We start from the raw sequence: 19,788 nt of genomic DNA on the forward strand, positions 1-19,788 counted from the left end.
CCGGCCGCAGTCAGAGCCGGATTAAGATGGGGGCACAGGGGGTGAGTGCCCCCGGGCCCCCCTCTCTCAGCAGCTCAGACCCAGCTCTGGCGCAAGCAACAACTCTCCCAGCAGATGAGCAGCAGAATTGGCCCCTGCGCTGCCGGAGTCTGCCCCCTCTGCAGGCGCGGCAGGGACAGGATGGACACCTGGCCGGGGGACTGGGCAGATACCTGACCGGGCTGGCACTGGGTGCACACCTCTACGGGAGGGCAGAATGTGCGCCCAGGCAGCGATTTGTGGGTTCAACTGGCAGGTAAGGCTGCTGTGCAGGCTTGGGACCCTGTCAATGTGTGGGGCACACTGCATATAAAGAATATGTATACAGAGGGCGAGAGGCTGCAGCAGGAACTTCCAATATATGTTGTTGTTGTGTAGTGTATGTGTGTCAGTAAGTGTAATGGTGCTGTAGACAGTATATTATATACTGTCTACATCAACATTACACTTACTGACACACAACACAACAACATACACTGCTTGTGTTAATATATATTTATAATAAACTGTATAGTATATATATTAACAACATGGATGTTGAGGCACAGTGTTTCTTTTACATAGTTGTTATGGGAGGGGGCATTTCTCTATGTGAGAGTGGAGTGGGACGGTAGGCAGAAGATTTGCATAGGGTGCCACGACACCTTGCACCGGCCCATCTCTGGGGCCCCCAATACATTGATCATAGCTCCAGTGCAGAGCAGGAACTGCACTGCGAGCTGGAGAAGAGAAGAGGGAGGTGGAGCCCATAATCCTTGCTTTACATCATGTTTTTTATGTTTAAACATTGATTTTGTTGAACGTGCCAATAAATGTAAATGTTTAATGTTACTGACAGTATACATTTTTATTCCCGTGAATGGGTGGGTATGGGCCCCAGTGCATTGCTTTGCCCAGGGTCTACAATGCTGTTAAGGCGGCCCTGCTAGTTGGTACTTTATCTTTTTCCATTTTATCTCTCTCCAAGCTTTGATAAATCTCCCTCTATATGTGTTTGTTGGAGCTTCACTGTCTTGAGGTGAAGTGAATGTTTTGTTGTAGAAAGCGGCAGTCAGATCACAACAGGACAAAGGTCCTCATTTATCAACCAGTTTTATCATTCACAACGAGTGCTAAAACTGGTAGCGTAGGATAAATGGTGCTCCAGCCAATCAGCTCCCAACTGTCATATTTCAAACAGATGACAGTTGGGAGCTGATTGGCTGAAGCACCATTATCATACGCAACGAGTTTTATCACTCGTTGTGAATGATAAAATGTGTTGATAAATGAGGCTCTAAAGTCTGTTGTAAGACAAAGGGGTCTATTCACTAAGCCTTGGAGAGAGATAAAGTGGAGAAAGATAAGTACCAACCAGTCAGCTCCTAACTGTCATGTTACAGGCTGTGTTTGAAAAATGACAGTTAGGAGCTGATTGGTTGGTACTTATCTTTCTCCTCTTTATCTCTCTCCAAGGCTTAGTGAATAGACCCCAAAAGAAGTTGCTTTAGTGAAAAGGACAAGTGGTTTGGGTTAAGAGTATTTAGGTGGGGCAAGCAGATGGGCGTGGAGGCATGGCCTGGCAGGTGATCGCTCCAGTTTCACTGGGATTAGATGTCACAATGAGGTATTGCGATCCCCCACATCTGTGACCTCCCATGGTGCCATGGTGTCCTGGATTTGTGAGGAGAAGCATCTGGAGCGGCGGACGCTTTCACAGTGAGGGTGGATGAGGCCATGCAGGAGCGTAGGATGCTCCTGCATGGTCAGATGACGATCCCTTAGTCCCCTGCGTCCCACGCATACCGTCAATAGCGGCTGGCTGCCTTTTACTTCTCACCAGCCACGGCGCACCGGCATTCTGTTGGTAGTTGGTAGGAGTCAGACCCCACAGAGACTTCACTTCAATGAGTGACACTGTGACTGAAGGCCTGATTCCCTACCATACACAACTGTGATTGTTTCATTCTGCGCATGCATCGCAGTGCACGTCCGCGAACTGGCCACTGTGATCGGGACAGCGATCACAGTGACTACGCAGATCCATTGCAGAGTGATCGACAGGAAGTGCCATTTGTGGGAGGTGACGGGGGAGGGGGGGTGTTGCAAAATGCAGGCGTCCCAGTGCGTTTGAACGCCGTTGCACGGAGTACATATATTAGCCACTGCGATGCTGTACCCAGTCTGAGGCCTCTTACCGTGCGATGAGGTTAGCAATTCCTGAGTAAGGTCAGAGCTTGTGCAAGTGTGTGTGAGGCTGCGATGGTACTCGATTGTACCGATTGTTTAGCAGTCTTGCTAAACATTACGGATGTGTGCTAAGTAAAGTGGGCTTCCTATTGTAATGCTGCGACGGGATAGCGATCACAATGAATTAGCAATGCATACTATCGCAGTTGCGATTCGTAGTGAATCAGGCCCTGTGTCTGAGAGAAAGTCACTCACTGAGACTGCTGCTGAGGTAGGGATGGCCATCGACCATCGATAGTTAACTATCGACCATCGATGGACACCCCACCGATGGCCATCCCTATGCTGAGGCGCTGACTGTGTGTGAAGGAAACTGTGACAGTTACTACAAAGTTAAATGTATATATACTTTGATTGCTGGAGGGTGCCCATGAGGTCCGGCCAGTCCCATTATTTTAAAATTAATTAAGTTGGACTTGCTGGCTCTGAGTCTAAATGAATACTAAACAGAACTCTGCTTCTGGAAATTAATAAATATAAACTAGACTATTCTTACCGGGATACCGGCGGTTAGAATATCGACACCTGTCAGAATCCCGGCGCTGTCATCCTGACCGCCGTCATCCCGAAGGTAAGCAGTGGGGTTGGGGGATGGATAGGTTCAGGCATCGGAGAGGGAGGGTTAGGGGTTGGGAGTGGGGGAGGGTTAGGATACCTACCAATAGGTGTCGGTATCCTAACCCTGTTTCGATGCCAGTGTCGGGATTTTGTTCACAATAGCTAAAATATGCTAATGTCTTCCTAAGCTTACCCAAGCATAGGGTCACCCGCCACTGCCTTCTCATATCCGTTCGATGAAGTGTACCAGCGTAAACATCGGGGACATCGACACAGATCGGGCAGCCATGCTGCTCAGACCTGTCTCAAACACTGCGTCTCTCATGGAGAACTCTCTTGCTGCGAAGGAGCGCTCATGCTGCAAAGACACTACTATATAGGGTGCAGGCACCTGGCTCTTCCCCGGGATCCGCTACTGACAGCAGGGAACCCTGCAGCATGTTTGGGAGACCTGGAGGCAGCCAGAGGAGCAGACAGCATGCACAGCACTTGGTTACTAGAGTTGCAGGAGAAAACAAGGGAATATAGAGACTTTACCACCCGTAGAGTTGATAGATGAGAGCCTCGCACCCTACAGACAGAGCCATCGGTCTCACAGAGACTAGCAGACAAGAGCTCCAACACTAGCAGACAAGACAGTAAGTTCAGTGAAGTTGCCAGTTTGTCAGACAGGGCTGCAAGATTATTAGATCCAGCTGTCAGACTAATGGAGGGGAGTACCAACCCCATAGCGTAACCAAAGACTAGCCTGCCCAGGTTACTGTACATGCAAAAGGCATTCATATCCAGGTCAGTAAGAGACACGGAGCTAGGTACAAGGCTAGAGGAAGAAATACATCAAGACACCAGAACAAAGAAAAGGAGATATTCCCAGAGATCCAGGAGTAAGCCACTTGTCATCTGTTTGTCCTGTCTCCTTACGGTTAATCCAAGTTCCTGCTACTGATATTGCTACATTACCCTTCAAGTGTTTGTGTTTGAAACAATTAACCTTTGAGGCTTCACGGTTATACCACTCTGCACATATTGGACATTATTTAGAAAAACTGCACATTATAGGTTGTGTGAAAGGACTTAGTTTTCCAGGTACGTATCCTAATAAATATGACAAGTGGCTTATCCGCTGTGCCTGTGCGTGCATCCCTGCTCTAGGGGTGAGGTGGCGGTTTCCTGAGTCAGCCCCTGGTGGACCCTACAGTAAGTATAACCCGAAGAGTGAAACCTTGAAAGGTGTTGCAAGTCTTATACCCCTATTACACCTAAATTCTGGGTCTGACCCGGAGTTGGAACAGGGTTCCAATCCGGTTCAGATCCGTAATTTAGCCGGCGTCAATCCAGCACATTCCCGAGTCGGCGCCGTTCACACCGGAGCCCGGTCTGCATAGACCCGGCTTTTCCGGCGTTGAAATGGACGTTTGGAGATGACGTAATCTCCGAGTGCCACTGAAACCGGACCAATCGGCAGGCATGCGGTGTGCTCCAGGTCATCGTGACCCGGAGCGCACCATTCACACTGCAGGGTTTCATGGGTTACTCCCGTATTAAACCCTGCAAGTTACCTGGGTTGGATTTCCGGGTCACTCGACCTGGCGATCCAACCCTCACCCCTTTTACACCAAGGTGCTACCAGGGTTAATCCTGCAATAACCCGGGTTTTAGCTCTGGTGTAAAAGGGGTATAAATGTGAGGGAGGTTTAATCAATGGCCCCTCCAGGTACAGGATGGCACTCAGAGGTGCAGGGGTTACAATTAATAAAGGTAAAATGGTTCCCTCCCTTCTATTCCCTAATGGCCCTGTCTACTCAGCATTGGGCGTGGTCCTCTTTGGGGGTTATATTTATTAACATTATTTTTACTAAAATAATGTCAAAACAGGAGTTTTCACACACTGTTCATATTATTTTAATATCACATACATTTATTAAAGGGCAATTGCAGTAGTTTTCGTGAATACTCCAATCCTTTCAATTCCCATATTTGTAGTAAGCAGATCGCATTTCCCATACTTGGGAAGGTGGCACCAAAGATCACTATTGTGAAACGGTTTCCTAGTCACAAGCAGGTTGGCTCTCTCAGAGGGGCCTTCAGACCAGCTCTACGTCATGCCTTCATATGTTCCCCGCCTCCAGCGCTCCTCCTCCCCTGCTTCCATTGGCCAGACTTTGACAATACACTGCACAACCCCTGAAGGAGGCTCAGTTGCAGAGCACAGTAATAGAGGTTATATAGACGTTCCTCTGCAGCGTCTCTGGGGCACTTTCCCCAGCTGTTCTTCTGCCACCTTCACATCCTCAGGGCCGAAACTAGGATATCTGTCACCCGGTGCAAGGCAGCAATTTTGTGCCCCCTCCCTTCCCGTACCTGGATTTTTTCCTTGCTCCTCCATAAGGCAGTGCACTACTCAGACATCCCTGGTATAGTGACTTACATTACTCCACACACCATAATGCCAATTACACATTATGCCACACACTGTAATGCCTATTCCCAAAGTGCCACTTACATATTTGCCCGACACCATTTTATATCCCACAGTAAGGCTTCTAATTACTTTAAAATTACCTGCTCTTTGTCAGGGGTTTTATGCTCATTACCATTTCCATGCTCGTTGCCATGGAGTTACATGCTCATTGCCATGGGGTTACATGCTCGTTGCCATGGGGTTACATGCTCGTTGCCATGGGGTTTCATGCTCCTTGCCATGGGGTTTATGCTCTTTGCCATGGGGTATTTTGCTTGTTGCCATGGGGTTTATTGCTTGTTGCCAGGGGGGTTTATGTTCGTTGCCAGGGGGGTTTATGCTCATTTCCAGGGCGGTTTATGCTCGTCGCCAGGGGGTTTCACGGGAGAAGATGCAGCCTTCAGCATCTTCTCCCGACAGCGCCAGCGTTCCCGGTGCCGGGAGCGCTGTGTGCATTGTGCTGGCCTAACAGACACTAGAGGTCCAGTAGGACCTCTAGCATCTGTCTCCTCCTTGTCGGCGGCCATTTTTGGATGGCCGTTTTCAGCAGAGTCCATGCGGATGACTAGTCCGCATGGAATCTGCTGAAAGCGGCCATCCAAAAATGGCCATCGCCAAGGAGGAGACAAACACTAGAGGTCCAGTAAGGACCTCTAGCATTTCTCTCCTCTTTGGCAGCGGACATTTTTGGATGGCCGTTTCCTGAATCTACAGCCCCCAAGCCACAGCGAGTCAGCTTTTTTTCACCCCCTGCAATCCGGCACCCGGTGCACGCGCACCTCTAGCCCCCCCCCTTGTTGCGACCCTGACATCCTATGCCACTGAGCCCTTCCCCATCTGTGCCTCTGCCCCCTCCTCATCTGCGCCTCTGCCCCTCATCTGCGCCTACTCTCCATGGAAAGTGGCTGCTAACCTGTGGATGGATGGAGGCACAACCATATTCAATGTTACACCTAAGGTAAGCACAATTTATTTATATAAAATATTTTTTTAATATTTAAAGATTTTTTATATATATATATAAATATATATATATATATATATATTTGCACTCGCCACTCCTAGATTTGGGGTGCAAACTTGCACTCACCATTCCCAGGCCTGATGTGCGTAGTGGCGTGTGACCATGTTGCTTAAATAAATAAAAACACAAAACTCAGCACTTGCCATCATCAAATCAGCACCTTAGTACAGTACATAAATAATGGGGTTTTGGTTCATGGATTGATCAATGCATTTAAACCAGCAGCCCACATCACGGGAGACCCCCTTCTCTGCAGGTCCTACACTATCCGTCATACTTATGGGAACCTGGTAGCTGCTGTCACAGAGTTTAAACTGAAGACATGTTACCTGGTTTAAAGCTCACTGCCAACTAACTTATGGCTTTTAAAGTTGAGACAATCAAACATAGCTGCTATCATACTAACAAAAAAAAGCAGCTGACACAGGTTAAAATAAAGTTTAAACAGGGGTGCACGAGAGAGTCGTGATCACAAAAATGTTAATTAAAAATAAAATAAAAAGTATGGCCTTTCCTTTCTGAATGGTTTGTTTCTCAATAAAATATATATTTCAGTATAATGTAAAAATAAAATACGAACATCACAGCGACTTATTTCACAAAGATAACACCACCAGGGGGCGATGCAGTACTCACCCCAGGTAACGATGCTATCATCTGCTTGTGGATTATTGTAGATTCAGCTAACTTGGTTCCAACATCTGTGCAAATAAACTAATAATACAACCATCATTAATACAGGGGGAAATAATTACACTATTTACTTATTGCTTCTACCATAAAATGAGCGGTGTTTGCAGAATTATCTACTAAAAGCATTGACAAGCCAACAGAACAGTGGCTAAATTATTCTGAAAATAATGTAACATTTGCAAGTAGAGCATAAAATAAAAATTATTTTTTTTTCCCATTTGAAGACAGAACTATCCATTTTAGGGGAATGTTTCCAAAGAAAAAGAAAAGTAAAAAAGAATAATTATGTTTGATATTGTATTCTGGAAAAACTTAGGGGGCTGACCTTGAGTTGGGAGCAAAGCAAAAAAACAAGTAATGCTGGATACACACTGAGCAATGTGTACCCAGCGGGTCGTCATATCGGATCCTGGGTACACATCAGAACTATGTAATGAATGACGGAACGATCTCTCGTTTCCTCCTTCACTAACATGCATTGAGCCGCAAGTTATATCCTCAAGTTTGATGTGCAGCACATTAAGCCTGACGACGTCGTATGCGACTGCGGGAATGCGCATATCGTGCACGCACAATGCACGATATGTTGTTACGATTTGGCCAGTTCAGCCAAATAGTAACGGCATTGTCTTAGTGTGTAACCAGCTTAACTTTACACCTGAACTAACTATGATGCAATACAAGAGTACTGCAAACATATTTGTTTGTTTTTGCATGCAGGGTACATACTGGCTGGTTTTGCATGCAGGATACATACTGGCTGGTTTGCATGCAGGGTACATACTGGCTGGTTTTGCATGCAGGGTACATACTGGCTGGTTTTGCATGCAGGGTACACACTGGCTGGTTTTGCATGCAGGGTAAATACTAGCTGGTTTTGCTTGCAGGGTACATACTGTCTGGTTTTGCATGCAGGGTAAATACTGTCTGGTTTTGCATGCAGGGTAAATACTGGCTAATTTTGCATGCAGGCAGGGGCGTATCTAGACATAGGGGGCCCCATAGTAAATTTTCATGGACCCCCATAGGTCCACACCCCCCCCCCCCCCCTCCGCACCCTCCTCACTCCCCTCCTTGACTTACCGGCTCCATGGTCGCTGGGCAGGGCAGGCACACCTCCTCTTCTAGTAGCCTCAATCTCTCCTTACTGACTGAAGCTTGGAGGAGGGTGCGGGGGAAGGGAAGTGTGGAGGGGGGCCACGGACCGAGGCCTGGCACCATAGGTAATACTTGCCTACTTTTTTTTTCTACTCCGCGGGAGAAGCCCGGAGAGGAGAAGCAGGTGGGTTGCGACGGAGATGGGGCCTGACGGTTTGTGTCATTAAGACCCGTCCCCTTTGCAGTAAATTGCAGTAAATTTAAATACGGAGTGGGGCTAAATTATGCGATTCTTGAAGAATCGCATCATTAAGTCCCACCCCCTACATGGGGATCTGCAACACGCGATCGCCGCGGAAATTCACCCCATGAAGTGGGCAGAATGCAGGAGAAATGCCTACTCTACCTGGCTGGTTTTGCATGAAGGGTAAATACTGGCTGGTTTTGCATGAAGGGTATATACTGGCTGGTTTTGCATGAAGGGTAAATACTGGCTGCTGTTGTATGCAACCCACAAATGCTGGACAACTTTAATTTTACACTGTAGCTTAGAGGTCAGCTAGGACATGCTCTTCCTACAGTTACTCTAACTCTGTCCCACCTGCTGTGAAACATGGCTTTGCCAAGGTACCAACTTCTCCTTTGTTTTGCTTTGCCCCCAACTCAGAATCAGCTGGATAGCTCCTAAAATAAAACTCCAGGTAAAATGCAACCTTTGATTGAGAGCAACAAATGGGTAACAAACACAACCATTTCTTACTGGGAATTAGTGGCTTACCATAATACCGACAATCGGCATACTCATGAATATTAGTTTAGCCACATAATGGCTGACTGTGCAAAGTTGGCAATTATAACTAATTTTGTGACCACAGGTTACTCAAGTAGCTGATTGGGCCATCTCTTACCATTGGTCAGTTATATGTCAATTAAAGCTTGTTTCTGACTGTTACACTCTTATACTGCATCTGTCTGTCACTCTCATACACTGCATCTCTCCGACTGTCATGTTCTCTCTCACACTGCATCTCTCCGACTGTCATGTTCTCTCTCACACTGCATCTCTCCGACTGTCATGTTCTCTCTCACACTGCATCTCTCCGACTGTCATGTTCACTCTCACACTGCATCTCTCCGACTGTCATGTTCTCTCTCACACTGCATCTCTCCGACTGTCATGTTCTCTCTCACACTGCATCTCTGACTGTCATGTTCTCTCTCACACTGTATCTCTCTGACTGTCATGTCCTCTCTCACACTGCATCTCTCCGACTGTCATGTTCTCTCTCACACTGCATCTCTCTGACTGTCATGTTCTCTCTCACACTGCATCTCTCCGACTGTCATGTTCTCTCTCACACTGCATCTCTCTGACTGTCATGTTCTCTCTCACACTGCATCTCTCCGACTGTCATGTTCTCTCTCACACTGAATCTCTCTGACTGTCATGTTCTCTCTCACACTGTATCTCTCTGACTCACATGTTCTCTCTCACACTACATCTCTCCAACTGTCATGTTCTCTCTCACACTGCATCTCTCCGACTGTCATGTTCTCTCTCACACTGCATCTCTCCGACTGTCATGTTCTCTCTCACACTGCATCTCTCTGACTGTCATGTTCTCTCTCACACTGCATCTCTCTGACTCACATGTTCTCTCTCACACTGCATCTCTCTGGCTGTCATGTTCTCTCTCACACTGCATCTCTCCGACTGTCATGTTCTCTCTCACACTGCATCTCTCCGACTGTCATGTTCTCTCTCACACTGCATCTCTCCGTCATGTTCTCTCTCACACTGCATCTCTGACTGTCATGATCTCTCTCACACTGCATCTCTCCGACTGTCATGTTCTCTCTCACACTGCATCTCTCTGACTGTCATGTTCTCTCTCACACTGAATCTCTCTGACTGTCATGTCCTCTCTCACACTGCATCTCTCCGACTGTCATGTTCTCTCTCACACTGCATCTCTCTGACTGTCATGTTCTCTCTCACACTGCATCTCTCTGACTGTTATGTTCTCTCTCACACTGCATCTCTCTGACTGTCATGTTCTCTCTCACACTGCATCTCTCTGACTCACATGTTCTCTCACACTGCATCTCTCCGACTGTCATGTTCTCTCTCACACTGCATCTCTCCGACTGTCATGTTCTCTCTCACACTGCATCTCTCCGACTGTCATGTTCTCTCTCACACTGCATCTCTCCGACTGTCATGTTCTCTCTCACACTGCATCTCTGACTGTCATGTTCTCTCTCACACTGCATCTCTCCGACTGTCATGTTCTCTCTCACACTGCATCTCTCTGACTGTCATGTTCTCTCTCACACTGTATCTCTCTAACTGTCATGTTCTCTCTCACACTGCATCTCTCCGACTGTCATGTTCTCTCTCACACTGCATCTCTCCGACTGTCATGTTCTCTCTCACACTGCATCTCTGACTGTCATGTTCTCTCTCACACTGCATCTCTCCGACTGTCATGTTCTCTCTCACACTGCATCTCTCTGACTGTCATGTTTTCTCTCACACTGCATCTCTCTGACTGTCATGTTCTCTCTCACACTGCATCTCTCCGACTGTCATTTCCTCTCTCACACTACATCTCTACGAGAGTCATGTCCTCTCTCACACTGTATCTCTCTGACTCACATGTTCTCTCTCACACTGCATCTCTCCGACTGTCATGTTCTCTCTCACACTGCATCTCTCTGACTGTCATGTTCTCTCTCACACTGCATCTCTCTGACTGTTATGTTCTCTCTCACACTGCATCTCTCTGACTGTCATGTTCTCTCTCACACTGCATCTCTCTGACTCACATGTTCTCTCTCACACTGCATCTCTCTGGCTGTCATGTTCTCTCTCACACTGCATCTCTCCGACTGTCATGTTCTCTCTCACACTGCATCTCTCCGACTGTCATGTTCTCTCTCACACTGCATCTCTGACTATCATGTTCTCTCTCACACTGCATCTCTCCGACTGTCATGTTCTCTCTCACACTGCATCTCTCCGACTGTCATGTTCTCTCTCACACTGCATCTCTCCGACTGTCATGTTCTCTCTCACACTGCATCTCTCTGACTGTCATGTTCTCTCTCACACTGCATCTCTCCGACTGTCATGTTCTCTCTCACACTGCATCTCTCCGACTGTCATGTTCTCTCTCACACTGCATCTCTGACTGTCATGTTCTCTCTCACACTGCATCTCTCCGACTGTCATGTTCTCTCTCACACTGCATCTCTCTGACTGTCATGTTCTCTCTCACACTGCATCTCTCCGACTGTCATGTTCTCTCTCACACTGCATCTCTCCGACTGTCATGTTCTCTCTCACACTGCATCTCTGACTGTCATGTTCTCTCTCACACTGAATCTCTCCGACTGTCATGTTCTCTCTCACACTGCATCTCTCTGATTGTCATGTTCTCTCTCACACTGCATCTCTCCGACTGTCATGTTCTCTCTCACACTGCATCTCTCTGACTGTCATGTTCTCTCTCACACTGCATCTCTCCGACTGTCATGTTCTCTCTCACACTGCATCTCTCTGACTGTCATGTTCTCTCTCACACTGTATCTCTCTGACTCACATATTCTCTCTCACACTACATCTCTACAACTGTCATGTTCTCACTCACACTGCATCTCTCCGACTGTCATGTTCTCTCTCACACTGCATCTCTCCGACTGTCATGTTCTCTCTCACACTGCATCTCTCTGACTGTCATGTTCTCTCTCACACTGCATCTCTCTGACTCACATGTTCTCTCTCACACTGCATCTCTCTGGCTGTCATGTTCTCTCTCACACTGCATCTCTCCGACTGTCATGTTCTCTCTCACACTGCATCTCTCCGACTGTCATGTTCTCTCTCACACTGCATCTCTCCGTCATGACCTCTCTCTCACACTGCATCTCTGACTGTCATGATCTCTCTCACACTGCATCTCTCCGACTGTCATGTTCTCTCTCACACTGCATCTCTCTGACTGTCATGTTCTCTCTCACACTGCATCTCTCCGACTGTCATGTTCTCTCTCACACTGCATCTCTCTGACTGTCATGTTCTCTCTCACACTGCATCTCTCTGACTGTTATGTTCTCTCTCACACTGCATCTCTCTGACTGTCATGTTCTCTCTCACACTGCATCTCTCTGACTCACATGTTATCTCACACTGCATCTCTCCGACTGTCATGTTCTCTCTCACACTGCATCTCTCCGACTGTCATGTTCTCTCTCACACTGCATCTCTCCGACTGTCATGTTCTCTCTCACACTGCATCTCTGACTGTCATGTTCTCTCTCACACTGCATCTCTCCGACTGTCATGTTCTCTCACACTGCATCTCTCTGACTGTCATGTTCTCTCTCACACTGCATCTCTCTGACTGTCATGTTCTCTCTCACACTGCATCTCTCCGACTGTCATGTTCTCTCTCACACTGCATCTCTCCGACTGTCATGTTCTCTCTCACACTGCATCTCTGACTGTCATGTTCTCTCTCACACTGCATCTCTCAGACTGTCATGTTCTCTCTCACACTGCATCTCTCTGACTGTCATGTTCTCTCTCACACTGCATCTCTCTGACTGTCATGTTCTCTCTCACACTGCATCTCTCCGACTCACATGTTATCTCACACTGCATCTCTCCGACTGTCATGTTCTCTCTCACACTGCATCTCTCCGACTGTCATGTTCTCTCTCACACTGCATCTCTCCGACTGTCATGTTCTCTCTCACACTGCATCTCTCCGACTGTCATGTTCTCTCTCACACTGCATCTCTGACTGTCATGTTCTCTCTCACACTGCATCTCTCCGACTGTCATGTTCTCTCACACTGCATCTCTCTGACTGTCATTTTCTCTCTCACACTGCATCTCTCTGACTGTCATGTTCTCTCTCACACTGCATCTCTCCGACTGTCATGTTCTCTCTCACACTGCATCTCTCCGACTGTCATGTTCTCTCTCACACTGCATCTCTGACTGTCATGTTCTCTCTCACACTGCATCTCTCAGACTGTCATGTTCTCTCTCACACTGCATCTCTCTGACTGTCATGTTCTCTCTCACACTGCATCTCTCTGACTGTCATGTTCTCTCTCACACTGCATCTCTCCGACTGTCATTTCCTCTCTAACACTGCATCTCTCCGACTGTCATGTCCTCTCTCACACTGTATCTCTCTGACTCACATGTTCTCTCTCACACTGCATCTCTCCGACTGTCATGTTCTCTCTCACACTGCATCTCTCTGACTGTCATGTTCTCTCTCACACTGCATCTCTCTGACTGTCATGTTCTCTCTCACATTGCATCTCTCCGACTGTCATGTTCTCTCTCACACTGCATCTCTCCGACTGTCATGTTCTCTCTCACACTGCATCTCTCCGACTGTCAAGTCCTCTCTCACACTGCATCTCTGACTGTCATGTTCTCTCTCACACTGCATCTCTCCGACTGTCATGTTCTCTCTCACTCTGCATCTCTCTGACTGTCATGTTCTCTCTCACACTGCATCTCTCTGACTGTCATGTTCTCTCTCACACTGCATCTCTCTATCATGTTCTCTCTCACACTGCATCTCTCTGACTGTCATGTTCTCTCTCACACTGCATCTCTCCGACCTGTCATGTTCTCTCTCACACTGCATCTCTCCGACTGTCATGTTCTCTCTCACACTGCATCTCTCCGACTGTCATGTTCTCTCTCACACTGCATCTCTGACTGTCATGTTCTCTCTCACACTGCATCTCTCCGACTGTCATGTTCTCTCTCACACTGCATCTCTCTGACTGTCATGTTCTCTCTCACACTGTATCTCTCTGACTCACATGTTCTCTCTCACACTGGACCTCTCCGACTGTCATGTTCTCTCTCACACTGCATCTCTCTGACTGTCATGTTCTCTCTCACACTGCATCTCTCTGACTGTTATGTTCTCTCTCACACTGCATCTCTCTGACTGTCATGTTCTCTCTCACACTGCATCTCTCTGACTCACATGTTCTCTCTCACACTGCATCTCTCTGGCTGTCATGTTCTCTCTCACACTGCATCTCTCCGACTGTCATGTTCTCTCTCACACTGCATCTCTCCGACTGTCATGTTCTCTCTCACACTGCATCTCTGACTGTCATGTTCTCTCTCACACTGCATCTCTCCGACTGTCATGTTCTCTCTCACACTGCATCTCTCCGACTGTCATGTTCTCTCTCACACTGCATCTCTCCGACTGTCATGTTCTCTCTCACACTGCATCTCTCCGACTGTCATGTTCTCTCTCACACTGCATTTCTCCGACTGTCAAGTCCTCTCTCACACTGCATCTCTCCGACTGTCATGTTCTCTCTCACACTGCATCTCTCTGACTGTCATGTTCTCTCTCACACTGTATCTCTCTGACTCACATGTTCTCTCTCACACTGGACCTCTCCGACTGTCATGTTCTCTCTCACACTGCATCTCTCTGACTGTCATGTTCTCTCTCACACTGCATCTCTCTGACTGTTATGTTCTCTCTCACACTGCATCTCTCTGACTGTCATGTTCTCTCTCACACTGCATCTCTCTGACTCACATGTTCTCTCTCACACTGCATCTCTCTGGCTGTCATGTTCTCTCTCACACTGCATCTCTCCGACTGTCATGTTCTCTCTCACACTGCATCTCTCCGACTGTCATGTTCTCTCTCACACTGCATCTCTGACTGTCATGTTCTCTCTCACACTGCATCTCTCCGACTGTCATGTTCTCTCTCACACTGCATCTCTCCGACTGTCATGTTCTCTCTCACACTGAATCTCTCCGACTGTCATGTTCTCTCTCACACTGCATCTCTCCGACTGTCATGTTCTCTCTCACACTGCATCTCTCCGACTGTTATGTTCTCTCTCACACTACATCTCTCTATCATGTTCTCTCTCACACACTGCATCTCTCTATCATGTTCTCTCTCACACTGCATCTCTCCGAATGTCATTATTCTCTCTCACACTGCATCTCTCCGACTGTCATGTTCTCTCTCACACTGCATCTCTCCGACTGTCATGTTCTCTCTCACACTGCATCACTCCGACTGTCATGTTCTCTCTCACACTGCATCTCTGACTGTCATGATCTCTCTCACACTGCATCTCTCTGACTGTCATGTTCTCTCTCACACTGCATCTCTCTGACTGTCATGTTCTCTCTCACACTGCATCTCTCCGACTGTCATGTTCTCTCTCACACTGCATCTCTCCGACTGTCATGTTCTCTCTCACACTGCATCTCTGACTGTCATGTTCTCTCTCACACTGCATCTCTCCGACTGTCATGTTCTCTCTCACACTGCATCTCTCCGACTGTCATGTTCTCTCTCACACTGCATCTCTCCGACTGTCATGTTCTCTCTCACACTGCATCTCTCCGACTGTCATGTTCTCTCTCACACTGCATCTCTCCGACTGTTATGTTCTCTCTCACACTACATCTCTCTATCATGTTCTCTCTCACACACTGCATCTCTCTATCATGTTCTCTCTCACACTGCATCTCTCCGAATGTCATTATTCTCTCTCACACTGCATCTCTCCGACTGTCATGTTCTCTCTCACACTGCATCTCTCCGACTGTCATGTTCTGTCTCACACTGCATCTCTCCGACTGTCATGTCCTCTCTCACACTGCATCTCTGACTGTCATGTTCTCTCTCACACTGCATCTCTCTGACTGTCATGTTCTCTCTCACACTGCATCTCTCTGACTGTCATGTTCTCTCTCACACTGCATCTCTCCGACTGTCATGTTCTCTCTCACACTACATCTCGCTATCATGTTCTCTCTCACACACTGCATCTCTCTATCATGTTCTCTCTCACACTGCATCTCTCCGACTGTCATTATTCTCTCTCACACTGCATCTCTCCGACTGTCAAGTTCTCTCTCTAACTGCATCTCTCCGACTGTCATGTTCTCTCTCACACTGCATCTCTGACTGTCATGATCTCTCTCACACTGCATCTCTCCGACTGTCATGTTCTCTCTCACACTGCATCTCTCCGACTGTCATGTTCTCTCTCACACTGCATCTCTCCGACTGTCATGTTCTCTCTCACACTGCATCTCTCCGACTGTCATGTTCTCTCTCACACTGCATCTCTGACTGTCATGTTCTCTCTCACACTGCATCTCTCCGACTGTCATGTTCTCTCTCACACTGCATCTCTCCGACTGTCATGTTCTCTCTCACACTGCATCTCTCCGACTGTCATGTTCTCTCTCACACTGCATCTCTCCGACTGTCATGTTCTCTCTCACACTGCATCTCTCCGACTGTCATGTTCTCTCTCACACTACATCTCTCTATCATGTTCTCTCTCACACTGCATCTCTCCGAATGTCATTATTCTCTCTCACACTGCATCTCTCCGACTGTCATGTTCTCTCTCACACTGCATCTCTCCGACTGTCATGTTCTCTCTCACACTGCATCTCTCCGACTGTCATGTCCTCTCTCACACTGCATCTCTGACTGTCGTGTTCTCTCTCACACTGCATCTCTCCGACTGTCAAGTTCTCTCTCACACTGCATCTTTCTGACTATCATGTTCTCTCTCACACTGCATCTCTCTGACTGTCATGTTCTCTCTCACACTGCATCTCTCCGACTGTCATGTTCTCTCTCACACTACATCTCTCTATCATGTTCTCTCTCACACACTGCATCTCTCTATCATGTTCTCTCTCACACTGCGTCTCTCCGACTGTCATTATTCTCTCTCACACTGCATCTCTCCGACTGTCATGTTCTCTTTCACACTGCATCTCTCCGACTGTCATGTTCTCTCTCACACTGCATCTCTCCGACTGTCATGTCCTCTCTCACACTGTATCTCTCTGACTCACATGTTCTCTCTCACACTGCATCTCTCTGACTGTCATGTTCTCTCTCACACTGCATCTCTCCGACTGTCATGTTCTCTCTCACACTGCATCTCTCTGACACATGTTCTCTCTCACACTGCATCTCTCCGACTGGCATGTTCTCTCTCACACTGTATCTCTCTGACTCACATGTTCTCTCTCACACTGTATCTCTCTATCATGTTCTCTCTCACTGCATCTCTCTGACTGTCATGTTCTCTCTCACACTGCATCTCTCTGACTCACATGTTCTCTCTCACACTGCATCTCTCCGACTGTCATGTTCTCTCTCACACTGTATCTCTCTGACTCACATGTTCTCTCTCACACTGTATCTCTCTATCATGTTCTCTCTCACTGCATCTCTCCGACTGTCATGTTCTCTCTCACACTGTACCTCTCTGACTGTCATGTTCTCTCTCACACTGTATCTCTTTGACTGTTATGTTCTCTCTCACACTGCATCTCTCTGACTGTCATGTTATCTCTCACACTGCATCTCTGACTGTCATGTTCTCTCTCACACTGCATCTCTCCGACTGTCATGTTCTCTCTCACACTGCATCTCTCCGACTGTCATGTTCTCTCACACACTGCATCTCTCTGACTGTCATGTTCTCTCTCACACTGCATCTCTCCGACTGTCATGTTCTCTCTCACACTGTATCTCTCCAACTGTCATGTTCTCTCTCAGACTGCATCTCTCCGACTGTCATGTTCTCTCTCACACTGCATCTCTCCGACTGTCATGTTCTCTCTCACACTGCATCTCTGACTGTCATGTTCTCTCTCACACTGCCTCTCTCTGACTCTCATGTTCTCTCTCTCACTGCATCTCTCTGACTCACATGTTCTCTCTCACACTGCATCTCTCCGACTGTCATGTTCTCTCTCACACTGTATCTCTCTGACTCACATGTTCTCTCTCACACTGCATCTCTCCGACTGTCATGTTCTCTCTCACACTGTTTCTCTCTGACTGTCATGTTCTCTCTCACACTGCATCTCTCTGACTCACATGTTCTCTCTCACACTGTATCTCTCTGACTGTCATGTTCTCTCTCACACTGCATCTCTCTGACTGTCATATTCTCTCTCACACTGCATCTCTCTGACTGTCATGTTCTCTCTCACACTGCATATCTCCGACTGTCATGTTCTCTCTCACTCTGCATCTCTGACTGTCATGATCTCTCTCACACTGCATCTCTCCGACTGTCATGTTCTCTCTCACACTGCATCTCTCTGACTGTCATGTTCTCTCTCACACTGCATCTCTCCGACTGTCATGTTCTATCTCACACTGCATCTCTCCGACTGTCATGTTCTCTCTCACACTGCATCTCTGACTGTCATGTTCTCTCTCACACTGCATCTCTCCGACTGTCATGTTCTATCTCACACTGCATCTCTCTGACTGTCATGTTCTCTCTCACACTGCATCTCTCCGACTGTCATGTTCTATCTCACACTGCATCTCTCCGACTGTCATGTTCTCTCTCACACTGCATCTCTGACTGTCATGTTCTCTCTCACACTGCATCTCTCCGACTGTCATGTTCTCTCTCACACTGCATCTCTCCGACTGTCATGTTCTCTCTCACACTGCATCTCTCCGACTGTCATGTTCTCTCTCACACTGCATCTCTCCGACTGTCATGCTCTCTCTCACACTGCATCTCTCCGACTGTCATGTTCTCTCTCACACTGCATCTCTCCGACTGTCATGTTCTCTCTCACACTGCATCTCTCCGACTGTCATGTTCTCTCTCACACTGCATCTCTCCGACTGTCATGTTCTCTCTCACACTGCATCTCTCCGACTGTCATCTTCTCTCTCACACTGCATCTCTCCGACTGTCGTGTTCTCTCTCACACTGCATCTCTCTGACTGTCATGTTCTCTCTCACACTGCATCTCTCCGACTGTCATGTTCTCTCTCACACTAAATCTCTCTATCATGTTCTCTCTCACACACTGCATCTCTCTATCATGTTCTCTCTCACACTGCATCTCTCCGACTGTCATTATTCTCTCTCACACTGCATCTCTCCGACTGTCATGTTCTCTCTCACACTGCATCTCTCCGACTGTCATGTCCTCTCTCACACTGTATCTCTCTGACTCACATGTTCTCTCTCACACTGCATCTCTCTGACTGTCATGTTCTCTCTCACACTGCATCTCTCCGACTGTCATGTTCTCTCTCACACTGCATCTCTCTGACTCACATGTTCTCTCTCACACTGCATCTCTCCGACTGTCATGTTCTCTCTCACACTGTATCTCTCTGACTCACATGTTCTCTCTCACACTGTATCTCTCTATCATGTTCTCTCTCACTGCATCTCTCTGACTGTCATGTTCTCTCTCACACTGCATCTCTCTGACTCACATGTTCTCTCTCACACTGCATCTCTCCTACTGTCATGTTCTCTCTCACACTGTATCTCTCTGACTCACATGTTCTCTCTCACACTGTATCTCTCTATCATGTTCTCTCTCACTGCATCTCTCCGACTGTCATGTTCTCTCTCACACTGTACCTCTCTGACTGTCATGTTCTCTCTCACACTGTATCTCTCTGACTCACATGTTCTCTCTCACACTGTATCTCTCTGACTGTCATGTTCTCTCTCACACTGCATCTCTCAGACTGTTATGTTCTCTCTCACAGTGCATCTCTCTGACTGTCATGTTCTCTCTCACACTGCATCTCTGACTGTCACGTTCTCTCTCACACGGCATCTCTCCGAC

The 19,788-nt window shown here is 47.5% G+C and overlaps 1 protein-coding gene across 2 annotated transcripts in view; it reads right to left on the reverse strand.

Moving 5' to 3' along the window:
- Positions 1–19,788, reverse strand: part of UNC79 (unc-79 subunit of NALCN channel complex) — a 245,715-nt gene that overhangs the window by 29,117 nt on the left and 196,810 nt on the right. For both annotated transcript variants that reach the window (XM_088464341.1, XM_088464340.1), the window contains one exon: positions 6,948–7,025. In XM_088464341.1, the coding sequence (XP_088320467.1) occupies positions 6,948–7,025 (78 nt within the window). The remainder of the gene's footprint in view (positions 1–6,947; positions 7,026–19,788) is intronic.

Source organism: Taudactylus pleione, unplaced genomic scaffold (assembly GCF_031769625.1).
Source record: "Taudactylus pleione unplaced genomic scaffold, aTauple2 ptg001661l, whole genome shotgun sequence".
Classification (NCBI taxonomy): Eukaryota; Metazoa; Chordata; class Amphibia; order Anura; family Myobatrachidae; genus Taudactylus; species Taudactylus pleione.